The 27,066-nt window shown below is 41.0% G+C and overlaps 1 protein-coding gene across 1 annotated transcript in view; it reads left to right on the top strand.

Annotated features, from left to right (window-relative positions):
• grid2 (glutamate receptor, ionotropic, delta 2) overlaps window positions 1–27,066 on the top strand; it is a 423,119-nt gene that overhangs the window by 58,875 nt on the left and 337,178 nt on the right. The window contains exon 2 of the mRNA XM_053421456.1: window positions 16,231–16,386. Within this exon, the coding sequence (XP_053277431.1) occupies window positions 16,231–16,386 (156 nt within the window). The remainder of the gene's footprint in view (window positions 1–16,230; window positions 16,387–27,066) is intronic.

The raw sequence follows: 27,066 nt of genomic DNA, 5'->3' as shown, positions 1-27,066 counted from the left end.
TACCCCAGCCACCCAAACATTCAATCACGCACACAGCTTGATCATTATAACACTGACAGCCCCCTGTCACACTTCCACATGAGCACTTTCAGCCATTAAAATACACAGCTGAATGGCATATAGGGGGGTGGCTGATGATCAACATGTGTTGCGCTTGTTCCAGATGTAAACACAGTGTCCTCACCTGATTCTGTTTCAGATTCTATCACAGATTGGTAATCATTGCAAAAAACACTGCGTTTGAAGTGTGTGATTTTTTAAATGTATCGATATTCATATTTTGAGTTAGCTCTGAGCAGTGCAGTATGATTTTCTTTCTCCGCTGAAGTGTCAATTAAGTGCGTCTGCTGCAGGCTAAATCAACAGCAGCCCAATCTGTACAGATACTTTCTGCAGCTTTGGTGCTGGAGCGTATCAGACCCACAGTATTTACACTGTCTCTGATGCGTATGTTTGTCCAGAGCTGACAGAATGCTTTCTACATTTCGCTTTTATATACAAATGTATTTTCTTGCTTTGAATGATAATGTTGAAAAAAAAAGAGAAATCAGTTTTCCCCTACTGGAGAAACAAGATGACACTTTTACTGCACGGGGACGATGATGCTCCCTTCACAAGAACTAAAGCTCAACAGTGGATATTGTGTCCTAGTCTGCCAGGTTTGTACAGGCGATCAATAATGAGATTAAACCGTATATCTGTGGGGAATGTCATTATTACACTTCTGTGAGAGAGCTTAAATATTGTCTAGTTCTGGCCTTAAAGGCTTCATTACCAATTACTGACACCGTAAAGTTATACAATACCTGATTGAAATAATAATAGCGTCTCCCTTTGAGCCCTCATATATAAGCTACTAATGATTTTTCAGATATATATTGTATATCACCCACCAAAGGATTGGATTTAATACTACACGAAAACACACATACCCATACCCTCCTCTCCCTCTCTACTCTGGCTCCACCTCTCTATAGTTCTCTTTCATGCTTCATCCTTGCCTCCCAGCCTCCTCTATACCTTCTCCTTACGCCACTTCAACTTCTACAGCCCTTGATATTTGACAGGTTGTATATGGAGAGAAAGGAAGTCAAGAAAAACCTTTGTATTACCATTGTCTGACCTGTGCCGTGAGTTGCAGTTTCTTGTCTTTCAGGAAACAGGCACACAAGTAAATCTCCACTGAGCAATCTTCCCTGCTCTCTGGTTCAGACCAAGTGCTTTCCATACTCAAGAAATTGTACAAAGCGTGACTGCCCTTGGTAAACTGTAAGAGACAACACTCAAAAAGCCTCCTTATAATATACAGTATATATATATATATATATATATATATATTACAATCAAAACAGCTTGTCCCTGTTAACCATTCTGCTCTGAACAATATAGATATATGTAGGCCTATATATCATATAATAGATACTTTAATCATGACTGCCTGTGTGGTCGAAGTTTCAATGAAAGAGATGATAAAACCAGTTACGTCCATAAAATGTATTCATTCTAACTGGGGTGCATATGCACGCACACTGAGGTAACTCTCACACACAGCAGATTCAGAGTGAGAGGTAGACTAAAGAGTGAAAGACATGGCACCATGATAGTGATAGTTGGCATGTGGCAAATAGTCCTGCAGACACCAAGTAAGTCAGTTTCACCTTTGAGGGGAGGACTCGGAAAAACCAACAGATGGCCAGCATCAGCAAATTACTTTTTACATTCTATTTGCCCTCAACTGTTGATGTTGTTAGTACCATTTTGTGTTGTTCAGAGATGTTGGTACATCTCAAAATGCAACAAACAAAGAGACCACATGTGTTTAATGCTTCACATAATAATGAACATAAAAGACAGTTCATCAGTCTGCATTAACCCAAAGTGCAGTAAGCACTTATTCTATGAAAATCTTTAATCTTATATCTAAAAGTATCTGTCAACCAGAGAATGCACCAGAGGAATGCAATTATTGAGCCATAATCAACGTTTTACAATGGCTTATTGTTGAGAAAAAAAGTGGGAAACAAAACAGATTGTAGACATTTAGACTTTTTAATCCGCCTCTGCACCGCAGCTGTAGGCCAATGAAAATGTGAACATGAGACATCCAGTGTTAGCTTTAATTCCCTTCAAAAGCTTTTTGAATTGTATTAAACAATGAAAAAAAGTGGATGTTTGAGGAAGGAGCTGAAAGAACTTGTGAAACACGTGTGAGTTTATTACACCTCAGGTCGCCTACCTACTGTTCTGATGAACTCTACCCACACAAAAATGGAGACGAATCTCATTTTCTATTATCGTAGCTGTGTTCAGAACGACTTTAGGTAGATAGATTTGAACACTTTGTTCCTTTGATTTTGCTAATTAAATATTTGATACTCATAACACGGTTTGCTAATCCTTCAATTAGTCACTAATTGGAATTACATTTCATATTGGGAGCTGGAGAGAGGAGGAGGGGGGTTTGGTGGTGGTGTGTGGGGGGGGGGGTTTCTGAGGTTACAAGGTGATTTTTAGCTTTTATTGTTATTTTTCTAACACCTGGTGCTCAGTCCTGTGAAGAATATACATTCCCAACGCCAAGCAAAGCTGCCTACAAAAACCCAAAGTATGTCCGTGACCCTTATTAAGGCAGAGCCTGTCAATTGGAAGACTTAACTTGTGATGTAAATGTGTGTTTGTTTTGATCTTTTGAGTGCCGGCTCTCACAGAGCTTTCAACTCTGGAAGAATAACGAGACAGATTCACTGTTTTGAGGATCTAGATAGAAGGAAGAACTCAGGAGGAGAGTGCTCGGAGACCCCCACAAGAACGTCATTTTACAGAGGTGTTTTTTGGTACTGATAAATATCAGTGAATCATAGGGAAGTTTCCATCTAGGATCTGTATATAACGGTTTAGGGCCTTCACCCAAATCTCATTGTTTTTATTCTTGAAAGATGATGGCTTTAGGTGCCTCAAGTCACAAAGTACAAGTGATTTGGAGGGACTTGTCAAAATTGTCAAAGATGTCCATAGTCATGGGATGTCATCGGTATTAGCCTGGTGCTCATAGACATCTAATATTTGATTCACTTTTGATTTACTCACTTTTTCATTTTCACCGATGTGGTGTTCCCTGCAGTTGTTGCACGTGATCCTTAACCATGGTGACATCTTCAGGGTGTTTCCCTTCTTATGACGTGCTTATTCATTGAGATGCAGCAATTCTGACTGCATGCTCCTCACACATATGAGAGTGGAGTGCTTCTGGAGGTCCATGTTGATTTAACAGCATCTGCACTGCTCTTAACTTATCAGTTGCTCCTTGTAACCATTGGTCTGGAGTAAAACTCAGACTTATTCAGAAGTAAGCATGCATACTGGAGAAGGCTTCTTTAGTTCAGTGCTGAGGAATCTGTTTGGATGAAATGTCTTCAAGAAACACAAGGAAGTCCAGGTACACAGATACCCGTCAGACCTGGTTCATCTTCCCACCTCTTAAAAACGCTGCTGTGTATAGATAAAATTTTGTTAGTTTTTCTTTAGCATTAGAAAACACATCAACATTGTCTCATTGTCTTACCTGTTAGGAACAGAAGAAGAACAGCTAGTCAAACCAAACCATTGAGTTGCCTTTATCCATATTGTGAAATATAATATATGCAAGACTATAACAGCAGGTCGGTAAAGGAGCTTGTTCTTGTTGATGAGATGCTCCAGGAAACTGGGCTCCCAATCTCACATTTGATAAAGAAAGTATCCTGTAGCTCAGGAATAATGATTGGTCGCTTCAGGACTCCCAGGAATTGAAAAGACAAGATAAGGGCACGAAACCAGCAGTTGTACTTTAAACTGGGAGCAGTACTACAAGGTAGTTTAAAAGGTGACAATATGCAACAGTGGTTGTATTGAGCAGCCTCATGCATAATTCATAATTGTTAAAACAAAAAAGAAAAAAGAATATCAAACAGACTAGAATTTAACTGTGGTCCCACAGACTCAAATAATCCTATGCTTCTCTTCACCGAACTATGAGTACAAGATTCAACAGCTTTCCATCAGCATGTCCAACTGTACTGGCCATCTTTGCCAAGCTCAGATCTTTTTACAAGACAAGTTCAAGGGGCATCATTTGCACTCAATTTGAATTTCCTCTGGGTAGCATCTCAATGAATTTATCAAAGCCCCCCAAAAAGACTAAATCTGAATATGATGGCAGATCTGGGCTGGAAACAGATTGGCAAAGCCGATTGGAATTTCAGATGCAAACCTCATGGACTAATTTGCATGTGGTGCATAGCAGATTCCTTTTGAAATCCTCTAGCCTGAAATGAATTTGCCTCCAACGTTATTTTGCCTGTCAATTGTTGCAGGACCCAGTGCTTCTTTTCTCTCTGTGTACTTCTCCCAGTGGCTTTTTTTAGGAGGGAGTGTCAGTAACACTGATGTGTATCACCTGGTTATCTCCAAAATAAACTGGTTGTCCAGCAAACCCTTTCGAACACGACTTTTCAGTAAAGCCTTGAGAGAATTTCTTCAAATTTGGTACAAATGGTAATTTCCACTCAAGAATGAGCTAATTTCATGTAAGTGGTCTAATGTCAGAGGTCCATGTCAATATGACCTTGCAAAACACATTTTTGGCTGGTTTGTGCTGAACGTGATATTTGAGGAACAGTTGTTTAAACTTGAAACAAACCAAATAATGCACTGATTCGACACCAATCAACTTCCTGTCCTGTGAGCATGATATATGAGGAATGCTCAATGGGGAAATTCATTACATCTCATACAAATGTTAATTTAGACACACAGATGACCAGATCAGATCTTAGTAATCGGCATCTAGGGGTTACCTTCAGGGAATCCATCTTTTGATATGAAAGTACACTGGTATTACTGGTACTACTATTCATCACTCTAAAGTTAGCAAAAAGCTGGTTCAACCTCATGAACTTGACCAATTGTGCAGCACTCAAATCTTCCCCCTCGCCTTTGTCTCCCTAACAACAATTACCAGGGATGATTGATGGGATTGGTTCTTTTAACCCCAGACTAAGGAGTATATCAGGTATATGCCTGATATTAGAAGTAAGGCACATATGTACATGGCCTGATTCTTCTTTTAGTCTTCAGGCCCTATCTTTATGTTTGGCAGCTTTTGTTGCCTTTTGAGGTTTTCATGTGTAGCTACCCGTGTTTGTGATGCTTACCCAGACCTTGGTTGGTTATGTACAGCAGACAACATAATACAGCTGCCATTATGTGAACCTGCACCACTTTGTCCAACACATATCCCACTAAGTTATTTCATAAGGACAACATTTGGTCAATTGTGTTGAGTGGCTCATACACACCAACTGATACCCACTATAAATATATGGTGAACACACCTAAACACAGAGACTTGTCCCTCGCCACCAATACTTCTTGTACTGCACTCTGTGGGTGTTGGATCCTCGAGGCAACCTACCTTAGTGCTGTGATGAATAAAACAACAGCCACTTGGAGCTGTGCGTGTGTGTGTGTGTGTGTGTGTGTGGAAGCTCTGCTGACATGGTGGCTTTTAAATGAACTCCTCTGGGTAGCTGTTTGGCTGGCAGTATGGCAGCTTCTGGTGGTGGCAGATGGAAACGTCTCTGCTTGCAATCGTGTCTGCATGCATACATGATAACTTGAAAAAAAACAGTGGCAGTGGTGAATGATTACTCTCAACAGAAAGCTAGACCCCCCAACATGATATTATTTATCAGCTGTGATCAAATGGGCTGTCCTACTAGTCAAAATATGATTTCTCCTCACATTTGGCCAGGTCATTGGTTTTCAGTTAATTTTGCATAGCTTTCAATATTTGGAGCTTAGTTGAGAAATCAAGGGTTCTTTCTTTACATGTTTAAATTTAGATTCTGCAACACTGTTGCTTAAATGTCTTTAAGTGCTCTCAAATTTCCACTTAATTTTTGTTTTAAACAAGCTGTCAATACCCCTTGTTTTTTTTCAAACTGGCTGCCAGAGCTGTGTCAGAGCAAGGTTAGGTGGAAGATGAATGGGAAGGCATTATGTCAATGAGTGTCCTCACAACTATAGTAAGGTGTGTGTGTGTGTGCGTGTGTGTGTGTGTGTGTGTGTGTGTGTGTGTGTGTGTGTGTGCGCGCACCTACATGCATGCAAGAGAATGTGCAGTTGTCAGTGCGTTTGTACTGGCTTGTTTGACCCCCACAGGATTGACCATTTCTAATAGGTTTGCAGATGGAGGAGCTTTATTATGCTCTTTATGACTTTTTAACTGACTCACTGCTGGTAATGAACATGATGTGTGTGTGTGTGTGTGTGTGTGTGTGTGAGTGTGAGTGTGTGTGTGTGTGTGTGTGTGCGCGCCTATTTGTTCTTGTAATATTTTTGTAAGGTGTACAGAGGAGAGCTCTTGAGGCAAAGAGGGCTGGGGAGACACAGAAAAGGGGTTGTAAGAATATGATAGAAGGATAGTGAGGCTGGTAGAGGAAGATAGTGTTTATGTAGAAAGATATAGAAAGACGGGAGGAGAGAGGATGTGATTGAGGGGAAATGAGGACAACGGGAGTGGCACCAACTCTGTGGGCAGATGGATTGATGTTTGAAAACAGCAAATTGGCAAGATAGAGCTGATGAAAGAGAAAGAAATAGATAAGACTTTATTGATCATTTGTTTATTTGTTAGTTAAAGCCAACATATCTTTACTGGATACCAGATTTCGTGTGGCTTTTCTATCAAGGTAATTTACCCTAAAGCTGCTTTACTGGCATATACATATGTGTGCGTGTGTGTTTATGCAAATTCATGTGGTTTTGGTTGCATTACTGCATATAAAAAAACAATAGGGAAGGTGCATTTTTTTTAAGTCTGCAGCTTTAGCAGAGGGGCATGTCTGCAGCAGGATCACCAAGGACGGGAAAGATGACTATAGCTACTGAACTGCTTGAGTAATGATGAATTGAAAACCCTCCAGGATTTGCACTGGTTTTAGAGGGTAAAGAGGACGGGGGGGGGGAGCAAACTTTGATGGGGATAAAAACGAGTCGACAAGGAGACAGAATGGATAAGAGGATGAAGGAAATAACGGTGGAAGGAGGTGGGAGGGTGTGAAATCAGGAGCAGAAAGATTTGGGACGGGAGGATAAAAGTGCCAGGGGATAGCAGGTGAGGAGGGGACAAAATGGTTGTGGATCTTTAGAGGGGGTAGAGGACAAGTCTGCGATGGTAGGGTAAAGAGGAGGAGAGGGAGTGTGTGATGGACTTAGAGAAAAGTATGACAGAGAGCAGTTCGATGGAGGAGACAAAGGGGTGGAGCATTCAGAAGTTTTGCGGTTATAAATGTCAAAAATGGAGAGGAGCGTGGGATTCGATCGCACAGGGTGGAAGAAGACGACATGGGAAATCTCGGTGTGTGAAGATGCTGAAGACATGCAGCTTGCCAGGGGGGAAGGAGGGCAATAGAGGGGAGCTCCTACAAAATCCTCCCCCTCCCTGAAATATAAAATGACATTTATGATGTGTACAAATCCGAAGCCTCTTACCATCGCTTCAGGCAAAATCCCTCCCAAATGTTCGGCATTAATCAGGAGAGCGAGCTTAAAGACTTAAGGTGTTTAAAAAGACCGGTTTCTTGCTTGAAAGACAGATTTGACGCTTCGTTCCGTACAGTCGAGGATGTTAGCACTTTAAACTCCATGAGACTTTTTTTTCGCTGTTTTTGATTCTTTCATCTTCTTCTTCTTCTTCTTGTTTTGCTCAGCTCCTCTGATCGGCGAACAAACTAATTAGAGGAAATATCGTCCGATGCCAATCGATGGAAAATCAATCAGAGCATCCTTAATCTTTTCCTATTTAGTCTCATCTCTCTGTAGATGATTATCTTCTCCAACATCCCTAAATGCAAACACCAGAATTTCCATTGAGGAAATTTAAAGCCTGGTTTACATTATATCCACCTATTGGCCATTTTAACATTTCCACACTTTTCCCAATGTTTGCATCTAAAAACTTGCAAACTTAAAAGTACCTCGACAGAAGTAATGTTGAAGCCAGTGAAAGTGCATTGTAGTTGTATGGTAATTCAGCTGAACACACAGGGTTGAATCTGTACATTGAAGTACTGCTATTCAAGACATCAAAAATTGTTTGTTGTCCACCCTCAAGGTTTTATCCTTCTGACTATATAACGTGAGTGTAATGCTGTTGAAAAGCTAACCCTCAGATGTTGGAACCCACCACAAACAGAAAATGTACCGGCAGAGAACAGCCTTCAAAGTATTAAGGCTTTTAACTGCATTGCCATACAATGACACTGTGTCTTTTTATAAAAGAAAGGAGAGATGAAAACACGTTTGTTGGGCCAGATTACCTGTCTGTGCAATCTGCTTTTCAGTGTTCTGGCGTATCTGTAAACAATGGCTGCTTGATGGGTGGAGGGAAAAAACACATTTCTCTTACAGCAACAAAGAACGGGCCTTTTGAAAATGCTTGGCTGTGTTCTTGGTTTGTTTTGAAAGCTTTGAAAATGCCAAAGCGTCTGTTTGATTCCTACGTCAGCAAATGTCAGCTCCTTCTTAATTAAATCTCTATCTCCATGTCCCCGGGTCTTTCACTTACACACAAGTGTATATCCATACGTTTTCAAGGACATCAAGGCTTTGAAAGACATGGCAGGTTTTCTATGATTGTGTGTCACACAGGGCGTTACATTGTGCAGTGATGGAGGGAGGGGGTGAGAAAGAACAGGGACAGTGAGCGTGTGAAAAGATGTACAGAAGAGGAAGGGGTGCATGAAGACGGGCAGAATTAAGGAGGAGAGAGGGTGAGAGGTGGAGATGAATTAGGAGAAAAGGGGAAATTGGTAGGAAGGATTCAGGGGTATGAAAATGGAGTTATGAAGAGGACGGGAGCAATGAATAGGTGGAACAAAACTATAAAGCAGATCAGCAGAACAAAGAACATTGGGTACGGTGGTTATTAAAGGGGAGAGGAGCAAAGAAGCAGATGGAGAAATAAATCAGGAATAAGGGGATAAAAGTGAGAGACAGGGTGGATGAGAATGTGAGGGTAGGACGTCGATAAAGACGGAAGGATCACTAGAACGTGTAGAGCTGCACAAGAAAAACCTGTTTTAAAGCAACATGGTATGAAGGAGCAGGAAAATGCTTCAATCCTTGTGCAGAAGCTGTCATGAGAAAGCACAGGCACATATAATACACAGCTTGGGTCATTTCGAAGGGACATTGCCATCACCCTAATTATCATTTACTCATAACTTGGCTAAGGCTTAGATATACTCTAACAACTGGCGCTCAGCCACCACTTTTACTGTTTTAAGATCCCAGGCAAGCCTGGCCGGACAGCAGCTGAGTCAGCTGTGGTTTGCAAATGAGCTGGACTCGGCCAAACCTGGCAGAGAGCTGACATGAAGAGAAGCGGAAAGAAAAAATGCTCCTGTCAATTGTCTGCCCTTTACTTGGCTGAATGCAAAACTTAGGGGCCAAGGAAATGTGCCTTAGTCGAATGGTTATTTCCAAATTGTGTTCAGCTTGCTCGCTAATGAATGGAGACACAATACATAACCTCCAAATAGGTTCATTTGTGTTGGAGGAAAGCCCTGGATCTCTCCAGTGGGTCTTTTCAAAGCAGGGAGACAGGTTCAATGCCGTCGACACGCGGCGAAGGGAAAAGGTAAAGCAGGGAGAGAGCCGTGGTGGAGATGGGAACGACCTTGGCACAGCTTTGTGTGACAGTTGACAAAGGAGTGAAGTGCTGCTGAACTATGGCTGCAAATTCTCCTGGCTGCTCGCCTCCCTAATGAAGGAGCTAATTAATTTACACACCTATAATAAAAGAAGACAGTGGACGGGGGAGGCGGGGGGGGGGGGGGGGGTGACAAAGGTGTGAGAGGGAGAGAGAATTTTCTCGCACAAATCAGGTTACCTTGGAGATTTGTCCATTAATACAAGGGGGGAGGGGGGTGAACTAGAATCTCATGCATCTCTCACACAGACACTGACACACACTGACACACACACACACACACACACACACACAAAACCACACACACTTGTTTTAACACATAATATCCGTATATGCTAAATCTGCTGATTGTGAGCTTGCAGATCTAACAATGCAATACACCAAGGCACTGTATATGGGCAGAGATTGTCAGAGATGAGTCAGTATCGAGGGTATATCTACTTTTGTATCAACATTTCTGCTACACAGTGTCCCTGATGCAGTAAACACACATTATTCTTCCGCTGACCTATATGTACACACAGACGGACAAAAATGGATTACTTCTTCCTTTTCCTTCCAAAAACTGTGTGTATGAGCCCAGATGATAAATATTAGAGGTGTTTTCATATCTGTCTGTGTTATATGCCACTGGCATCCTCCTCTCTTCTCTGACCATTAATTCTTTTGTCTTCTTCCTCTCTTACCCACGGACACACACACAAAGACACAACCACACCCCCACGCACACACACCCACCCCCCCACGCACACACACACACACACACACAAACTATACAGAGAAACGCGCACATTAATTATACGCTGTCCTCCCAAGTGTCAAAACGCACTCCCTTCCAGCTCTCACGTCACTGCTGTAAATAACATCCTGCTTCTGTGTCCTAGCATCTTTGTGTGTGTGTGTGTGTGTGTGTGTGTGGACACTTGACACTGTAAGACGATAACCTCCCCTGTTCATCACGATCATCACTCAGCTCAGCCGCCGCCATGCTTTCATCATCACATTGAGACAGCAACACTCGGTCCGGCCTTGTCACAGATCAGCGATACATCACCAGTGTGTGTGTGTGTGTGTGTGTGTGTGTGTGTCCTTCCAGTCATTATCTTTGTCTGTCACAGTCCCTGTCACATTACTGTCATCAGCTGCACCCTCCCTAACAGGTGTGTGAGTTTGTTGGAGCGACCGAGGCACAGAGCCAGAAACCTTGAGAGCCGTGTTTAGAGAGACAGCAGCCACATGTGGAGGTGGAGAAGAGGGGGGGTGTCAACAAAAGAGAGGAGCTGGAGTGAATGAGGGTGAAAGATCAGGAGGCAGGTGTACAGTTCGACGGGGAAAACGTTTTTTTTTCAGCAATAAGCTGTTTTACCTTTAAAGAAAACCCTGAAAACAAATAACTGTGCTGTAACTGTTTAACTTCTATCATTGGTCGTGACCTCATGTGACCATGTTGCCCTCCCCTTTAACAGTCGATCGCTCGTAAATCCATTCCTTCATTCCTCACGCTGAACGATTATCCCGAGAAGGAGCCGGCTTAATTATCGGGTCTTTACGAACTGTGGGAACATAATAACTGCAGTGGATGAGCACCATCCTAATTTGTTCATTTAAGAAGGAAATTGAGCTCTGTTTTGTACATTCAACAATCTGCCTTTCTCTGCATGAATGACACTATCTAATTTTTATTGTTATTGAGATGGATGAGCCGCAAGAATTATTCCGCCTTAAAAAAAAAAATGTTTGAGATTAATATACCAGTTTTTCTTTCCATCTAATAGTTTAATACTTACCTTTGACTTACTTGACGGAAAATGTAGTTTTTTAACAGGTTTTGAAAGGAGACAAATCCATTTTCACCTCTGCTGAACTTTATTTTCAAGGATAATAAGCTCATTGGATCATGCCTACACAATAACTGCAGTGGTAAACGTGGTAAACACACCTTCAGCATGTTGTCATCACCGTAACATGCTGATGTTTAATAGCGAAAGGTATAACTGTGCCTTAACACAGCCACACAGAGCTTCTGGCCTGGCTGTAGCCTTAATCTACGGCCAAAGTTGTGTAGCAAATTTTTGGGAAACTTGATCATGACCATAATAAGTATATAAGTATGAAAGTACCTGCGCTGCTCGTCCGCTAAATGACCGTTATCATCCTTTCATCTTGCATGAGTTTTGTCATTCGTACTGTTTGTCCATCTGTCTGTTCATCCCTTACATCCCTTGTATCATTGGGAAATATCAAAGAGGCTGTTCTGTAAATTATTCTATTTAATGTAATGTACGGCAACATTTAAAAAATCACTCAGAAAGAGCTGAGTTCATGTACTTTAGATACAGCTCTCTATATATTTACATCCACATCATCTTGCCTTCAAAGTTTCAAACTTGAATGTAATCATTTACTCTGATCAAAAGCAAATGTTGTCAATAAAAAGAAGAGAACATGTCAAAGCTATGATTACTGAGATTCTAAAAACCGATTTGAGCGAAATGAGAGACTGTGAAAGAAAATGTTGATCACGGACTTATCAATTATTTGTCTCTTGCTCATTCGTCTTCCACCGGTAGCATCCCCGAGCCTCCCTGTTATTTGGCATCAGGCAGACAAACAGGTTATTTATTGCCTCGTTATCTATGTAAACAAACTGGGAAATGAATACCGAGCACTTGACCAGTGGCAGACATTTGATCAATACCTCTTGACCCAACAATCTGGGGTGTCTACTTTTGGATGCTGCATCCATTCAAATAGACCACTGTTGTTGATGATGGTTTTGAAACAGATTTAGAGGCTGCTGCCAACATTGTGTGTGTGTGTGTGTGTGTGTGTGTGTGTGTGTGTGTGTGTGTGTGTTTGTTTGCGTGCCCGCCCTTGAGGCGTCTGTGTAAAAACAAGATTCACTGCTTTTATTTCCTGCTTGATTTATGTTGTGACGTTTGCCTTTGCGCTCACAATCACATTACTGGAAAGTACGCAGAGCCAGGAGTGTGTGTGGGTGTGTGTGTGTGTGTGTGTGTGTGTGTGTGTGCGTACATCCCTGTTGGTGAATCAGCATGCAGTGATGTTGCTATAACTGGCAGGAAGCAGCAGACATATATCCACCGTCCTTCTCTCTCCAATTCACTTTTCTTTCTCACAGCAAACATTCATTACTTATTGATTTCTTGAAAATAAGTAGTAGAATACAAATTCCAATGAACACACTCCCTATATACGTACTCATTCAGAATCTCTAGAGCTTTTAAATGGAGCGAAATCTTCCATGAAGATTCAGGAGTATTTATATAATGGGATTATCATTTTTTCACACCTCGAGGCACAAGAATGTGACACACATACTTGTATAATGATTAAAATCGGTTTCATCATCCTGTAGACATTTCTCTTTGTAAAATATTGTCTGTTTAACTCTCACCTGCTGTTTGTCATAACTTTGCTTCCGTCTGTGTGCCTGCTCACTGTACCTGGATTCAAGAGTGTGGGTTTTAAATCACACACACAAACACGTAGCTGATGAATTGCAGCAAAGGTGCAACAGCTGACAAACACAGAAAGGAAAACAAATGAGTGGGTGTTTAAGAGGTCATGGATAAGAGAGACAGAACGAAGAAAGGAAAATTACTGATTAAAAGCTGTAAATAGCAGATTTTCCACTTTGATGTTTTCTTGTGTCAAGTAGCTGGTGGGATGTATCACGGGGAGAAAAAAAAGAAGGAGCCACTCACATACAGAGACTTGTGCTCATCACTGTGCAGCTTTTAACATACGTCTGGAAGCACCAGGAGGGGTTACTATGGCAACTCCATTGTGGAAGTCACATTAAAAGGGCCAATAAAGTGTTTTTTTTGTTTACCCCACTGCTCGTTTTTATTAATTGAATTTTATCCTCCCAATTTTAATGTTTTCATGCAATTTGTACTGGGAAGTGCAAAAACAAAAATTGACCTCAAGTGATGTGACAAACTAGTAAAGAAAACGTCTGATACCCTTTCGTCTGAACGCCCTCTTCAAAGCGTTTCGTTTAAAACTGTAAACACAATCATCTCTTCTCTGCCATGCATTTGTCCTCTAGACATAAACCACCTAACATCACCCTGCCGAGAACAACCCCTTCCCCAGCAGCGGCATCTCCCAAACCCATTGTATCATTCATGATTTATCTCCCCTGGAATAGTTAATTAGTCTCTGGATTTGCGTTCTGTATCACTTTGTCCAGACTTGTTTGTTTCACCTCATCTATACTGCATGATGATAAAAAAACAACCAGGAATCAATCAGTGGGTGGTTATTTATAGTTGCCAAATGCTGATGGATCAAATTATTGAAGGATACATATTTCATGAGGCCCTATGACGAGGAGGCAGTTAGTGCGCTACCCTGTTCCCGAATGCCTTCTAGCAGCAGCTGCTTTTGAATCTGTTGCATGTGCCGGAATCATTTCTCTTCCAGAAGTTGAATTTCATAAACAGTTAATTTGAGTGCGGGTGGGGGGGGTAAAGTAGGATCTGCGTTTTCCAGATGAATGTTGTCCGCAGTGTTCTGTGTCAGGGCAATGCACCGTTTTATGCAGTTTAATTACACCACAGTAACCTGCACCGGACACAGGAAGTGGGTTTCTTGGCGGATTCACATTTGAGGACCAATATTATCACATTAAAGTGATGCATATATATTTTTGCTTCACCAGGAAACATAATTTCCTCAGTAACTTGGGCCACTGTGGGAATTCAGATCAGAGCCTTTGTGGTATTAGCAGCAGACTCTGCCCATTGAACTATACAAGGCCAATTATAGCAACAGTCTTCTAAATGTCGTACAAAAGAGCCCTCAGCCAATGTAGTCTGCCTGGTCATTAATGGAATTCGCAACCTGTGTCTAACACACACGCACGTTACACACTTTACAACGTGAGGCCTATTTTCTGGTCAGTGAAATACGGTTAGTGGTGCTCCATTGCGCTGGCTTACACAATTAGTAGTCCAGTGGATTCCAGGGATAAACTGGGTTGAAATGAGAGGCTAAAAGGGAGGAGAGGGAGAAAAAAAAAGAAAAAGATAACACACTGTAAATTGTGTGTAACAGACCAGAGCAAAGACCAGATCTCCACCAGCCAGTCAACATCCCAGTGGTGCCTCGTTCTGCCGTCTCACCAGCAACACTACAGGCTGACATTTATTTCAATGAATAATTTAATATTCACTAGTGGGAACATTAACGTCCATGCTGGCACACACCGGTCCTTTCTTCTTCCATTTCTCTTTTGAGCGGTAATCATTTGAGTTAGCTCGCCTTCAGGCCAAGACTGACCTTCGAACACGCACGGAGGTCAACCCAGTGATGGCTCCTCTTCAATGAGGCTTTTTCTCTCTCACATGTGAAGAACCCAACGGGTGAAACCCTCAGTATCCCACTACTACTCCCACAAGCTGGTCAGATGCTAAAAGCAGCTTTCAAGCTAATGCTCTTCAGTCCAGAGGTTTCAAGGGACAGTCTCATGTGTACCAGATGTTGTGTTCAGGTGGCCATGCATCACTCTTCAGACCTGGTGTTAAGATCCGTTCTGAGAGATCTGATCACAAGAGGACAGCTCCAACTGGGTCTCATCACACCTGCCAATAAAATGTGCCCCGAATGCGTCTCTTGTGACCATTTGTTATTTGCGAATACTGTTGTTTTAACCCAGCTTGTGCACACATGCACGTGTGTGATGACGATGGTTGTGTGTGTGTCTGTGTTGGCATGAGAGAGAGCGAGAGAGAGCGAGAGAGAGAGAGAGAGAATGAATGAACACAGCTATTGAAAGGTTCCACCAGTTTACAAAAGGGATCAGTCATTGTGTGGTGGCCAGTGATGATGTTGTGGTGGTGACCACATACAAATCAATGTGTGGACACTCAGAAGCAGAACATGTTTGATTCATTCCAGTGGGTCAGAGGACAGTAGATGATTAGGTGGTCCTTCACACCGATGCGTTCACATCAGACTTGATCCCGAAAGTCAGACTCTGAATCACAGGATCTCCAGACACACGTGGATGCTTTCAGACCCGAACGTAGAGCTGACAACTGGAGATCGATTGATTTCAGAAGCCGGTCAGAACAAGTTCATGAACACCAATGTTTTGTCGAGGTAACAGACAAAGCTGTGTGTAAAACCTGCCTTTTGATCTTGGTATCAGCTGGAACAAGAGAAAGAATGTTTGATGGGTTGAAATGTGAATCGTGATATGTCAAACTCTGGTGTCATTGTTTTTGGACTCCTGCTGTTTCACAACTTTATGGTCGCCATAAAGATAAACCAACTGTGAAAGAGTAAAAGGTTGCCTGACCCTTGATTCTCTGAAGAGCTTTATGGGCTGAATACTCTAGCCACAGTATGACTATATTTCTATCTCTACTGGCTTTGCTATTCCCAAAATGTTCCTAATACTGACTCAATCTTTGCCTTTGTTTTGTCTTTCTTTTACTTAACAGGTGCCATCTTTGATGAGTCAGCACGGAAAGATGACGAGGTGTTCCGTCTTGCCGTGGCGGATCTCAATTTGAACAATGATATCTTGCAGACGGAGAAGATCACGGTTTCAGTGGAGTTTGTGGATGGAAACAACCCCTTTCAGGCCGTACAAGAAGGTAGGACTAAAAATAATATGTCGCCTTGCCCTGTCAACAGATACAACAATCACACAGTCTAATTATGATGTGTTGATATAAAAGTGTAATTTAAAAAAGAAGATGTTCACAGGCCCTCTGTGATCATTGATTCTCTCACACATCTTTGGTAAATGGTTGGTAAATGGTTTTGTATTTATATTGAGCTTTTCTAGTCTTGATGATCGCTCAAAGTGCTTTACAGTACAGTTTTATATTCACCCATTCACACACACATTCATACAGTGCATCTACTAGCAGCACTTTATTATTCTATGGGGGGGCATTCAGGGTTCAGCATCTTGCCCAAGGACACTTCGGCATGCAGATGGGTCAGACTGGGGATCAAACTGCCGACCTTCAGCTTGAACCACCTTCACGACCGCTCTACCCCTCAGCCACAGCCGCCCCTTCTTTAATCTCTAAATTTCACCTTGCCTGAATCATGCAAAAATCTAGAAAAATTTGTTTCAGGTTTAATATACCGTGGGTTCATCCAGTAGCACAGTCCTGTCTCTATTTGTTTTGAATTCTGCATTTAATTGAGAACAATGAGGCATGGGAAACTAATTATTGTTGGAACACGGCATTTAAAACATGGCACAAAATTAGCCTCAGTCTTACATGTTCAGTAATTCTCCATTGATCGGTTGTGTGTCCTCTGAGCTGACCTCACACACACACATTCAGCTGAGGATGGGGCAGTCTGTTAATTATTTGTTCTCCCTTTATGATTGAGTTGACTCTGACGCTGGCAGTCAATTTATTTAATCTAAATGCAGTATTGGACAACAAATTGACTCTGGAATATTGATACACAGCATGTTAATCAAATAGTACACACACTCGGTATCAAACCAACAGGCTTGGTCATAGATTGAACAATTACTGTGAAATAATCCAAAGCTACAAAACATGGTGATGTCAAAAACATTACAGTAATATTCCAATTCAACAAATGTCTTATATCCTCATCTGACTATCTCCGCCAAAGAGCCACAGATGTCAAACTGCAGCATTAGACAGTAAACATGTTAAAAGGTTAACAGTGCAAACAAGTAGTACACAAGCCTTTTACTTCTTTAATTGCTTTTTTCGTTCACATTAATTGCATTTATAATAAAATGACACACAGTTAAATTTACATGAACCTGTATTTATTTCAGCAAATTTCATTTGTAACAGTAAGTTTGTTGCAAAAATGTTGTTTAAGACAGTGATTTATAAACAGAGCTTTTAAAATATTTACCACGTTAAACGAATGTTTCAGTGCATCTCAAAATAAATGAGACATTCAGTTTAAGGCTTTAAGACATGCAAGATGTTTGCTCTTTACACAACGTGCTGCTGGTGGCATTCTTACTTGTTGACAACACACTGTGGGCAGGTTAAATGTAGTGTTACATTAAAAATGAAAACATACTGAAGTCTTTAAAGTGGGTAGAGGAGATGATGAGTGGTAAGGTGGCACTTGCTGTTGTGGCATTACAGTCATCTGATCTTAGGCACGAACACACACTTACGTTCTGCCACAAAACATACAGTAGTAACATTCCATCAAATAAAAACTATAAGCACAACCAGGCTGGCACCACCAAATGGCCCACTTCTTTTAATTCATGATGTTTTGTAATAAAAGACAAAAGAGCATGAGTTGTTTGAAGAACAAATTTATTTCCATATCAAACCAAAACAATCAATGTATTATGTTGTCTATTTTCTACCACCGGATAACAGCACACTTCATTATACACGGGAAGTTTATGTGGACAAAGATGCTCAAAAGTTTCATGGATAAGTCGCAAATGGAACAAGAACTCGCTTCCTCTCCTACTTTCAAACCGAGCGAGCAATAAATCCTGAGCACATCTGACAGCCGAGCTACTTTCCATGACGCACTCACATTTTCACTGTAACGATTTCCATCCTGAAATATTGCAAATTACAAAATGCGGCAATAGATGGGAGCAGCACTCATATGGGCATTGCCTGCACGGCTAATGACTCATCTGACAACACAGAGGATGTGTCACACACATTCTTTTCAACTTCAGTGTGCGAGCAACTATTCAGGGCATTTGTTTTGTGGTTAATAATCACCCAGAAGCTCTTGAGGAGGAGGAAGCGGAAACCCAGAATATATTCTTCTAGATGCTTTGAGAAATGGTAACTGTTAAGTTTTCTTTACAAATGTCAGCCATGACTCATACTTGTATTATGTATACTAAATACAATCAGACACAATCATTTATTGTCCCCACACCATTATGATCCAATAAGCTGGAAACCTTCTTATAGATGGCCATTAGAATAGAATAAAAGAGCAATCATACAATACAATCTAAAGACACTGTAACGATAATAATAAATAAAAAAACGATAAATGTGTAAATTTCTAAAGTATTTTATTACCTCAGCCAAGGAGATTCTATGATTTACTCTATCTGCAGTTGTTTGTTTGTTTGTTTATTACCAGTATTACAGATCAACTACACAGATTACCACAGGAGTTGGTGGGAGGATGCGTTATTGGTCAGAATGAACCAATTAAATGTTGGTGTGGATTTGAATCAAGGGGTTGATAAAGGAATTATTTTCACCTTTTCCCGGGGCAATAATTCCAAATTAACATGCAGATCTAGTGAATTCAAATGTGGATTCTCTCTGGTACCGAATGGCCCTCAGTCCTAAAATCCCATTGAGTCCATTTCCAAGATGCACAGATGCTCTGCAATGCATTTCTGCCACACATCTAAAAAGATGAGCTTTTTTCCTTTTTTTTGACTGTCCCAAAGATGAACCAAAACCAATGGGTTTGGAAATGCATCCTGAAAAATAAACATTGCTTTGGCCTTGGCTGAGAGAGAGAAGGGAAGAGAAGAGAACAATATCTGTGAGCTTGTTTTGTCTTTCAGTCGAACAGACAGCCGGCTGCAGAACAATGGCCAAACTGTGTATGTTTCTTTTTCAGGGATTAGCTTGGAGGAGCTTGTGTGGATGCGTGTGGTTTGTGCATCTCTAAGTGCCTTGTTAGGGTTATTGCTTTGATATAAGGGCTCTGCAGTTGTGTTGGGTAGTCAGGCTGTAATTCTTTGAAGTCCCAACCTGTGTTTTTCTGTTATCGAGGCTGTGTGTGTGTGTGTGTGTGTGTGTGTGTAAGGTTAAATATCTGTGTTTGTTTCTTCTTCTTCTTCTTCTTCTGCTTTATTGTACGGACGCTGGAGCAGACTCAAGTGTCTCATTTAGAATATCTACATTGAGTGAAACAAAGACAGTGAGTAAAGAGAGATGTGACAGCATAGAGGGAGGCAGCATTTGAACATCTGCTCTTTGACCAAACAGACTGAGCCAGCAGCGTGAAGCTGGAATCCTGCAGTATGCGTCGTTTTTTGTGTTCCTCACATTTAAAGCATTTCTTACGTTTTGTGTATTTTCAGTTGCAGTATGCATACGATTATTTCTGCAGTGTCTTGTTTGAAATTTAGGTTTATGTAGGGCTTTTTACGTTGATGCACACAGTTTTTTTTAACAATCTCAAACATCCCCTCCATAAATAGAGACACAATCCCAACTTGGAACAGCCAGATACACAACTGCTACCAGAGAAAGCTGCCAAAAACATACCCCATCTTTAGGCTATAGTGGATTTATAATGGACAAATGAAACAGCACTTATTAATTTTGTTTCCTATTTCAATTAACACGTTTTGAATGACAAACTGTCTTCGCTTCTATCTTCTGCTTTGTCTATTCCATCTCGGACTGATTAAACGCCATGTCCCTCAGTCTGTTGACTGGCCCTGTCCAAATCAGCGGGCGGTACAATGTCTTCCTGTCTGCCCGGCACTGAGCACACCGCCTAGCTCATTTCCCTGCCAGTCTGCTCGTCCGTCTGCTTGTGTCGTTAGCTGGCTGATGAATTGATTGCCTGTCTCCCTATCTGCCTGTCTATCTGTGTATTTGTCTCGCATGCTGGTAACCTGGCTGGCAAATCCATTGTATCTGCCTGTCTCTTGTGTGCAATGGTTTCAGTCGGCCTTCCCTATGAACAAAAGACAGTAAGTTACACCAATTTATACGGTTCCAATCGTCTTTAATTACTTTCTAATGACCTTAAATAGCTTCTCGCTTGTGCATGTGTTTTAGTAGTTATGGATGAACCGCATGTCCTCTCTAAGGGCTAGATTGGCATGCACATAAGCATATGTAGAAAAGTGTTTACACCAGATCTATTTACAGCTGTGTAGGTGTTATTCAGTGGTTGAATTAGTAAGAGGCCATTGAGCTGGAAAGAAATAATTTATTAAGTCTGCATAGAGATACTGACTTTTTCAGTACTATTCTTTCAAAGGAAAAAGTGTAAATGAGAGGTACTGTACATGAAGCCCTCTCCACTGGTTGTGGGTACCTGTGAGAGAGAGAGAGAGAGAGAGAGAGAGAGAGAGAGAGAGAGAGAGAGAGAGAGAGAGAGAGAGAGAGAGAGAGAGAGAGAAGCAGGTCCAGCAGAGGCTCAGAGCAGAGGGTGGACTAATGTTGTCCCAGTAGAAAACAGAGATAAATGAAGCCAAATGTATGATCTGCTAGCGCTAAGTGCTTTGCATTTATTGAACATAATGTTTATTTCTAACATCTAAGTAGAACTCTGAATATAAATGTATTGAGAAATAAAAAGTACTTGAGTTCAACGTGTCAGAAACAGTGTCGGGTTAGTTTTTCAAGTTTATTATATCATAGTTATTATTGTTATTACTTAAAAGTGCTGTGTTCATATTAAATAGATGATTGTGGAGGGGAAGTAGCACAATGAGGCAGGGTATCATTTTGCTCCTCTGCGCTCAAAGCCATGAACGTTGATGTTTGCTGATTGTGATTAAGCTGTTTATGATAAAAGCTGGAATATTGAGGCATTTTACAAAAGGTTTTGATGAAATTTGAAAAATAGAGGGCGTAGGACTCGCTAAGTATTCACTTCAGCCCTACTCCTTGTCCGACATGATTTATTTATATTGAACATTAAAATCACTTCTTAGCTGTGGCCTTTTCTTACCTCTTCATATTTATATATTTTTTGTTTAAACATGCTCAGAATGTTAATTAAAGTGACCAAAATTATTATTATTACACGTTAAGTTATAAACTTCAGCTCCAGACAAATGTATGCAGTTCTCTCTCTCTCTTTTTTCTTACAGTTACCTTTTCAAAAAAATATATATCTGAAATGTCTGAAGGTGCGTTGAGTTATTTTTGCAGGTGCAGGATGTTCCACTCAGGATTGACCCTCACCCGTCTGCTCACCTCAGTAAATCCAGTGAAGTGTACAAGCAGTCACACTTGTCATAGTAACTCTCAGTACTTGTTACCCTTGTGTAAAAGCCATATGACCTTCCATTCAGTGACGAAACTTTGATTTCAGAGGTGGGGGGGACACAAATATTTTTTATAAAACTCTTCAGTTCACTGTGTTTTCTAGTAGTTCTTCTAGTTTTCTGTTGCTACTTTTAAGTTTACTGTTCCCTTTTTTTGGTTTGTCTGGTTGTAAAGCATGTAGCAAAACATTATCACCCAATTCTGTGTTTCACCTTGTTAGTCAACTTCACTCCATCTCAGTAGCACCAATTTTACACTTATTTTTGGAATATATGGTAAACAGACCTCATTTACATAGCACTACCCAGTGGTGGGCAGGTCAAACTGGCAGGAATATCACAGGTGGGGAGAAATTGAATAAAATGTCCATAATTCAGTGTAAGTAGTCAAGTGATCAAATTTATTTAAAATTAATGTAACACAGAACCACTGTCATTTTAGGCAGTTATAGTAGTTTCTCGTCTTGTTAAGCCTTACAGGATGATCGTGGCAATTAAGGTGTGAAAGGGTGTATATTTATAATTACACGGTTTGTCTGATAACACTGTATTTGTTATCTCTTTGTTTCTTTCACACAGTGGCGACGTTAACAGATCCACCAGCCTCAGTTAGTATATTTGCGGCTTCTCAGCTACATGAAGCTTCCAAACACATGATGTCTTCGGTCATTGGCAATGATGAATTCCTGGCAGAGTTTCTTCCTGTCCAAGGCATCAATCCTTTCTTGGTGTATGTGACAAACTGCCACATTGTTCAGGCGTTTCTGCTTCATGCAGTTGCGAAGCCAGGTCTTCAACCTCCTCAGTGCACTGAAACTCCTCTCGGCTTCAGCAGACGATGTTGAAATGTAAAATCACATTTGTAATCCGAGGTTTTATTGTATTTTTCCCTAAATCTTTCATTGTTAGTGTTTTACAACATAACATGTTGCTGCCTTTCAACATAAAAAATAATACATGAAAATAAGTGTATCTCTTTGGCATTAAATATAAGCTTTTTAAAATCCGTTGCATTGTTGAGGCTCTACTGTTATAATAATAATGATAATAATAATAATAACAACAACTAGAACATTTCTAAAGAAATTTTGTCAGGGCCTGGTGGAGCCCACCAATCAGAGCAGAGCAGTCACCCGCAGCGGCTCCTGTGACATTTGACACCGCTGAGAGACAAACCACTGAAACCGAAGCATTTTTGGCCAAACTGTAGTTAGTTCCTATCATTGAACCGGCTTCACTGTGAGCATCCTGAGCTCTTCCTGAACGTCTGCATATATATTTTATGTGGCTAAAGTTAGGAAATGGGGTTTTTAGAGCGATTGATAGAAACTGGTACCTCTGCTTTCCTCCAGAAATTTTCGCGCCTTTTTTTAACAACAATACATTTTATTTATCAGCACTTTCAATAAAACTCAAATACACTTTACAAGATTACTGAGAGCTTTGTAATTGATGAGGAGGATCTTGAAGTGGACGTGCTGCTTTATTGGGAGCCAGTGAAGGTGTCGCAGGATGGTGTAACGCATTTCTTTGAGTAACTTACACTTTGACTTTGAAAGAAGTCTCTTATGTCCACTTTTCTTTTTTTAGACATCCTGGCTGCGCCTAATTACCAAACACATATACACCGATTCAAACGTTAATGTAAATGAAACGTCTGATATTACAATCCTTCCAGCTGACGTGGCCCAGGCAAAACAAACGCCCAACTTACAGCGGAAGATTAACACGGCCTCCTCCCCAACTGGCAGACCGGTGTGCGTCCTGGTGCTGTTTATAACCTGATGGAGTGACAGCGGGGACGGCCAATCACACAAGGAATGCAGAGCCAATGGAGGAGCTTGTGGGCAGGTCTAAACGAAAGCAAACTGGCTTCAGCTCGAGCGGCCGTTTCCGCTTGGTCCTAGTGCCTAACGAGTCTCTGTTTACCATAGCGTAACATGGTTTTCCGGACGGTGAAAACTGCAGGGGACCAGAACGGCCTTTTGAAAAAGCGCAGGGGACATGTCCCCTGTGTCCCCCCCCCCAAATTACGTCCGTGCTTCCATTAGAATACATTATTTACGTGAGGACATTTACTGGAGGTTGAAGTCATGATACTCACTTGATTTATAATAAAAAAAATGTTTTTCAGTTCACGGTCTGACTCACACCGACATAAAACAACAACCCAAAGGTGACGCCATCTTATCCCTACATTTCTGCCGTGAATCACCGCTGGTCTGCATTTGGGCTGCCCTCTGTTTTCCCCAAAAAATTATCTTAGACATGACGTATTATAACCAATGTACTGAGGTGAGCATTAAATAACGTCACTGGTCTGAAAACAATCCAGACCATATTACAAAGGAGCTGTCCAAGTAGAATTATTAAAAACGTATCCAGATGACGTACTGTGAACTCCCCTTAAAGGGTCATACGTGATATTGTGAAGACCAGTTTTGGACCATCGCAGTGAGGACATTTTTAGAAAAGTGAGGACATTTAGTTTGGTCCTTGCTGTCGGACAGACCTTCAATGGGTTTGAGACTTACGTTTGGAGACAATACACTCAAACACCCGATGGTTTTGAGACATGGCAACAATTATATTTGACCCTATGTTATAAAGAGGGGTTCTTTGTAGGGTCGGGGTGAGTGGACAAGGCCGGAGGTAAGAGTGTAGAATGCAATATGAATGGCTTTGAGTTAGGGTCATCCATAAAGTTTGCAGCTGTTAAGAAAATAAAAGTTAAGCTAAATTGATGACCACCTGCACCTTGTTCTTTTACTGGGGGGTTGAAATAGGGAGCCAACGACGCTAGATTAGGTAATATATGTTAAACAGTGTGTTCTCACAAAGATAAAAGTGTGAGTGTTTGTGTGTGTGTACAGTATTGTCTCACAAGCCTATAAAGCTTGGATTAAATCACGTGCCCTCTCCCTCTTTCTCTTTCTTCCTCCTGCATGTTACTTAATTGTGGATCTGCTCCTGTCACTTATACTCACATTTCACTCCCTATCCCCATATCACCATAGTAATCAGGCTAGACGTTACTTCGGGATTGGATGGAGGTGTGTGTGTGTGTACGTGCGTGTGTGTGTCTCTGCATCTGCATGCATGTCTGTGTGTCCGTTCATGTCTCCATCAATTAAAGCAATGAGAATCACCTAATTGGATAGCAGTCTATGGAAAGGTGGGGGTGGTGGGGGAGATCACAGGAGGGAGGGAACTCAATAGGTTATTTTTCATCTCCGCTTAGTCGTGACACACACAGGGCGCGCGGCACATTACCACACACACAGGAAACACTTCACTCGCAGGCGTGAGGACTGAAAACTGAAGTTTCCTTGTACCTGTGTAGGGAGATGTTCATGGCTCTCAAAGCAAGGATGTGGCCGTCCCCATCCAATTAAGAAGCTGTTCATTTTTTGTTGGACAGAAGCAATAATTGGGATAAAATAGACATGTGTGAGTAATTTGATCATATGTGTGTGGTCCTGTGAGGGTTAGATGATGAACAGTTCGAGCCTACTTTGAAACCCTCTTATTTTTTTTATTTGACAACTGCTTATATTCAAAAGGAGATGACTCTTAGTGAAAAATCATTAAACCGCAAGTGCTGTGCGACATGCCTCTGTGTAGCTCGTGTGAATCGCCTCCCTCTTTAATCTTACATTCAGCCCTCAGGGAGTTTTGTCGACACTGGGAAGGCCTTTTCACAATAACTGAGGGTTTATAGTCAGAGTTGAGGAAAAAAATCGTAATGTGGTGAGGCACGTTTCCTTTTTAACCTTTATTTAAAAGCGAAGGAACATTACATTAGTAGATAAATTCAAAATAAGGGACATGGAAGCATGAAGAAAGGGATCCAGCTCGTAGGTAATCTGCAGTCCAAGTGTTCAACATACGTATTAATATAAAAACAACATTTTTGAATTCATTCTTTTTTTTCATTTTACCCGTGTGAATGTGATGCAAAGAGCTGAGCTGAACAATGTGTCAATGGCGATGAAGATGAATTATAGGGCCGGTTAATGTAAGACGGAACGTGTGTATAAAGATGATGATAAAATGCCTGGTCTTTGGAAAGTTATTAATTAAAGTTTCAGTGGATCAGAGTGACTGATCTTTATATTTAGACGGGTTGTCATCTTTCCATGTGATCTATTCGGACACAGTGGAACTTGTCGTGATTCACAGGAACAATGTGGTATAGTGCTAAAGTCAGCATGAAGCGAATGCCTTTAGGGGGTGAGAAACACTTGACTGCATGAGCGTGATGAGAATAACTAAGCCAGACTTTGTCATGTTAGAGAGCACGCTGTGATAATGTAAGCACATTAACAAAAACAACACTTTATCCTTGAAGGGCAACACTTTCCTTCATTTTTGATTTTTTACATCATAATTAATAAGTTTTCTTATCTTTTATGTTTCTTTGGCACTCTGCATTCTCGTCTTTTCTCACAGCAGGATTTTTTATTCAGAACACAAACAAACTGAAGACTTTGAAGCGATTTGAAGTTTTCTCAGCAATATTGCAATGTTAAATGAACTTTCTTTCTCCTGCAACATTAATGTGCTTTTTAAAAGAATAAGAAAAACCCTTTCTCTGTTGGAGCCTCAGTCCCTAAGCTGAATATAAACAGGAGTGTCCGGAGCAGCAGAAAATACAAAGCAATGTATTGTAGAAGCAGTGTAGCTCCAGAAAATATTTACAACATAAACCATGTGTTCTTTGCCGGATCTCATAGTGACTGCAACTGTTCCTGCCACTGGGAAAAAATTATAAAGATGATAAGATGTGATTCTTGACTTTGACTTAAATACTTTCACTTATTTTAAATCAAATTCCTTATTTTAAAACTGTGGTATTTTCAGCCAGTTCCCCCCCCCGCTGAAGGTGTGACCTCCATCGTGAGTGTTTCATCAGCAGTGTTTCATTTATTGTTGGTAGCGCAACAAGGATTCAGTGTCCTCCAGTGACCAGACTCCGAGGAAACTTATTAACTGTGAACACATGAAATATTCTGCTGTTTACTGGTCCTGATTATGAGGAGGACAGTGGAAGGAAGTCACTGAAGATGGACGGCAAGGTGGCAAAAAAGTTGGGCAACCGTTTTTCCCGTCAATTTCTGCAAAGCTTTACTTTACATTGAAATATGAGATGGTTAACTTTTGGAAACTGGGTTCATCCCACTAACACAAGACAGTTTCACCAAACTCCAAAGTGCACTTTTTTTACAGCATTGCAAAGTAAAATGTCCTCGTCATTTCTTTCACTTGAGTGAAGGTGACATGGCAGAATGACCAG

The sequence above is a fragment of the Pleuronectes platessa genome, chromosome 4 (genome assembly GCF_947347685.1).
Source record: "Pleuronectes platessa chromosome 4, fPlePla1.1, whole genome shotgun sequence".
Taxonomy (NCBI): Eukaryota; Metazoa; Chordata; class Actinopteri; order Pleuronectiformes; family Pleuronectidae; genus Pleuronectes; species Pleuronectes platessa.
Note: the sequence above shows the minus strand (reverse complement) of the source record. Positions and strands in the feature narration are given on the sequence as shown.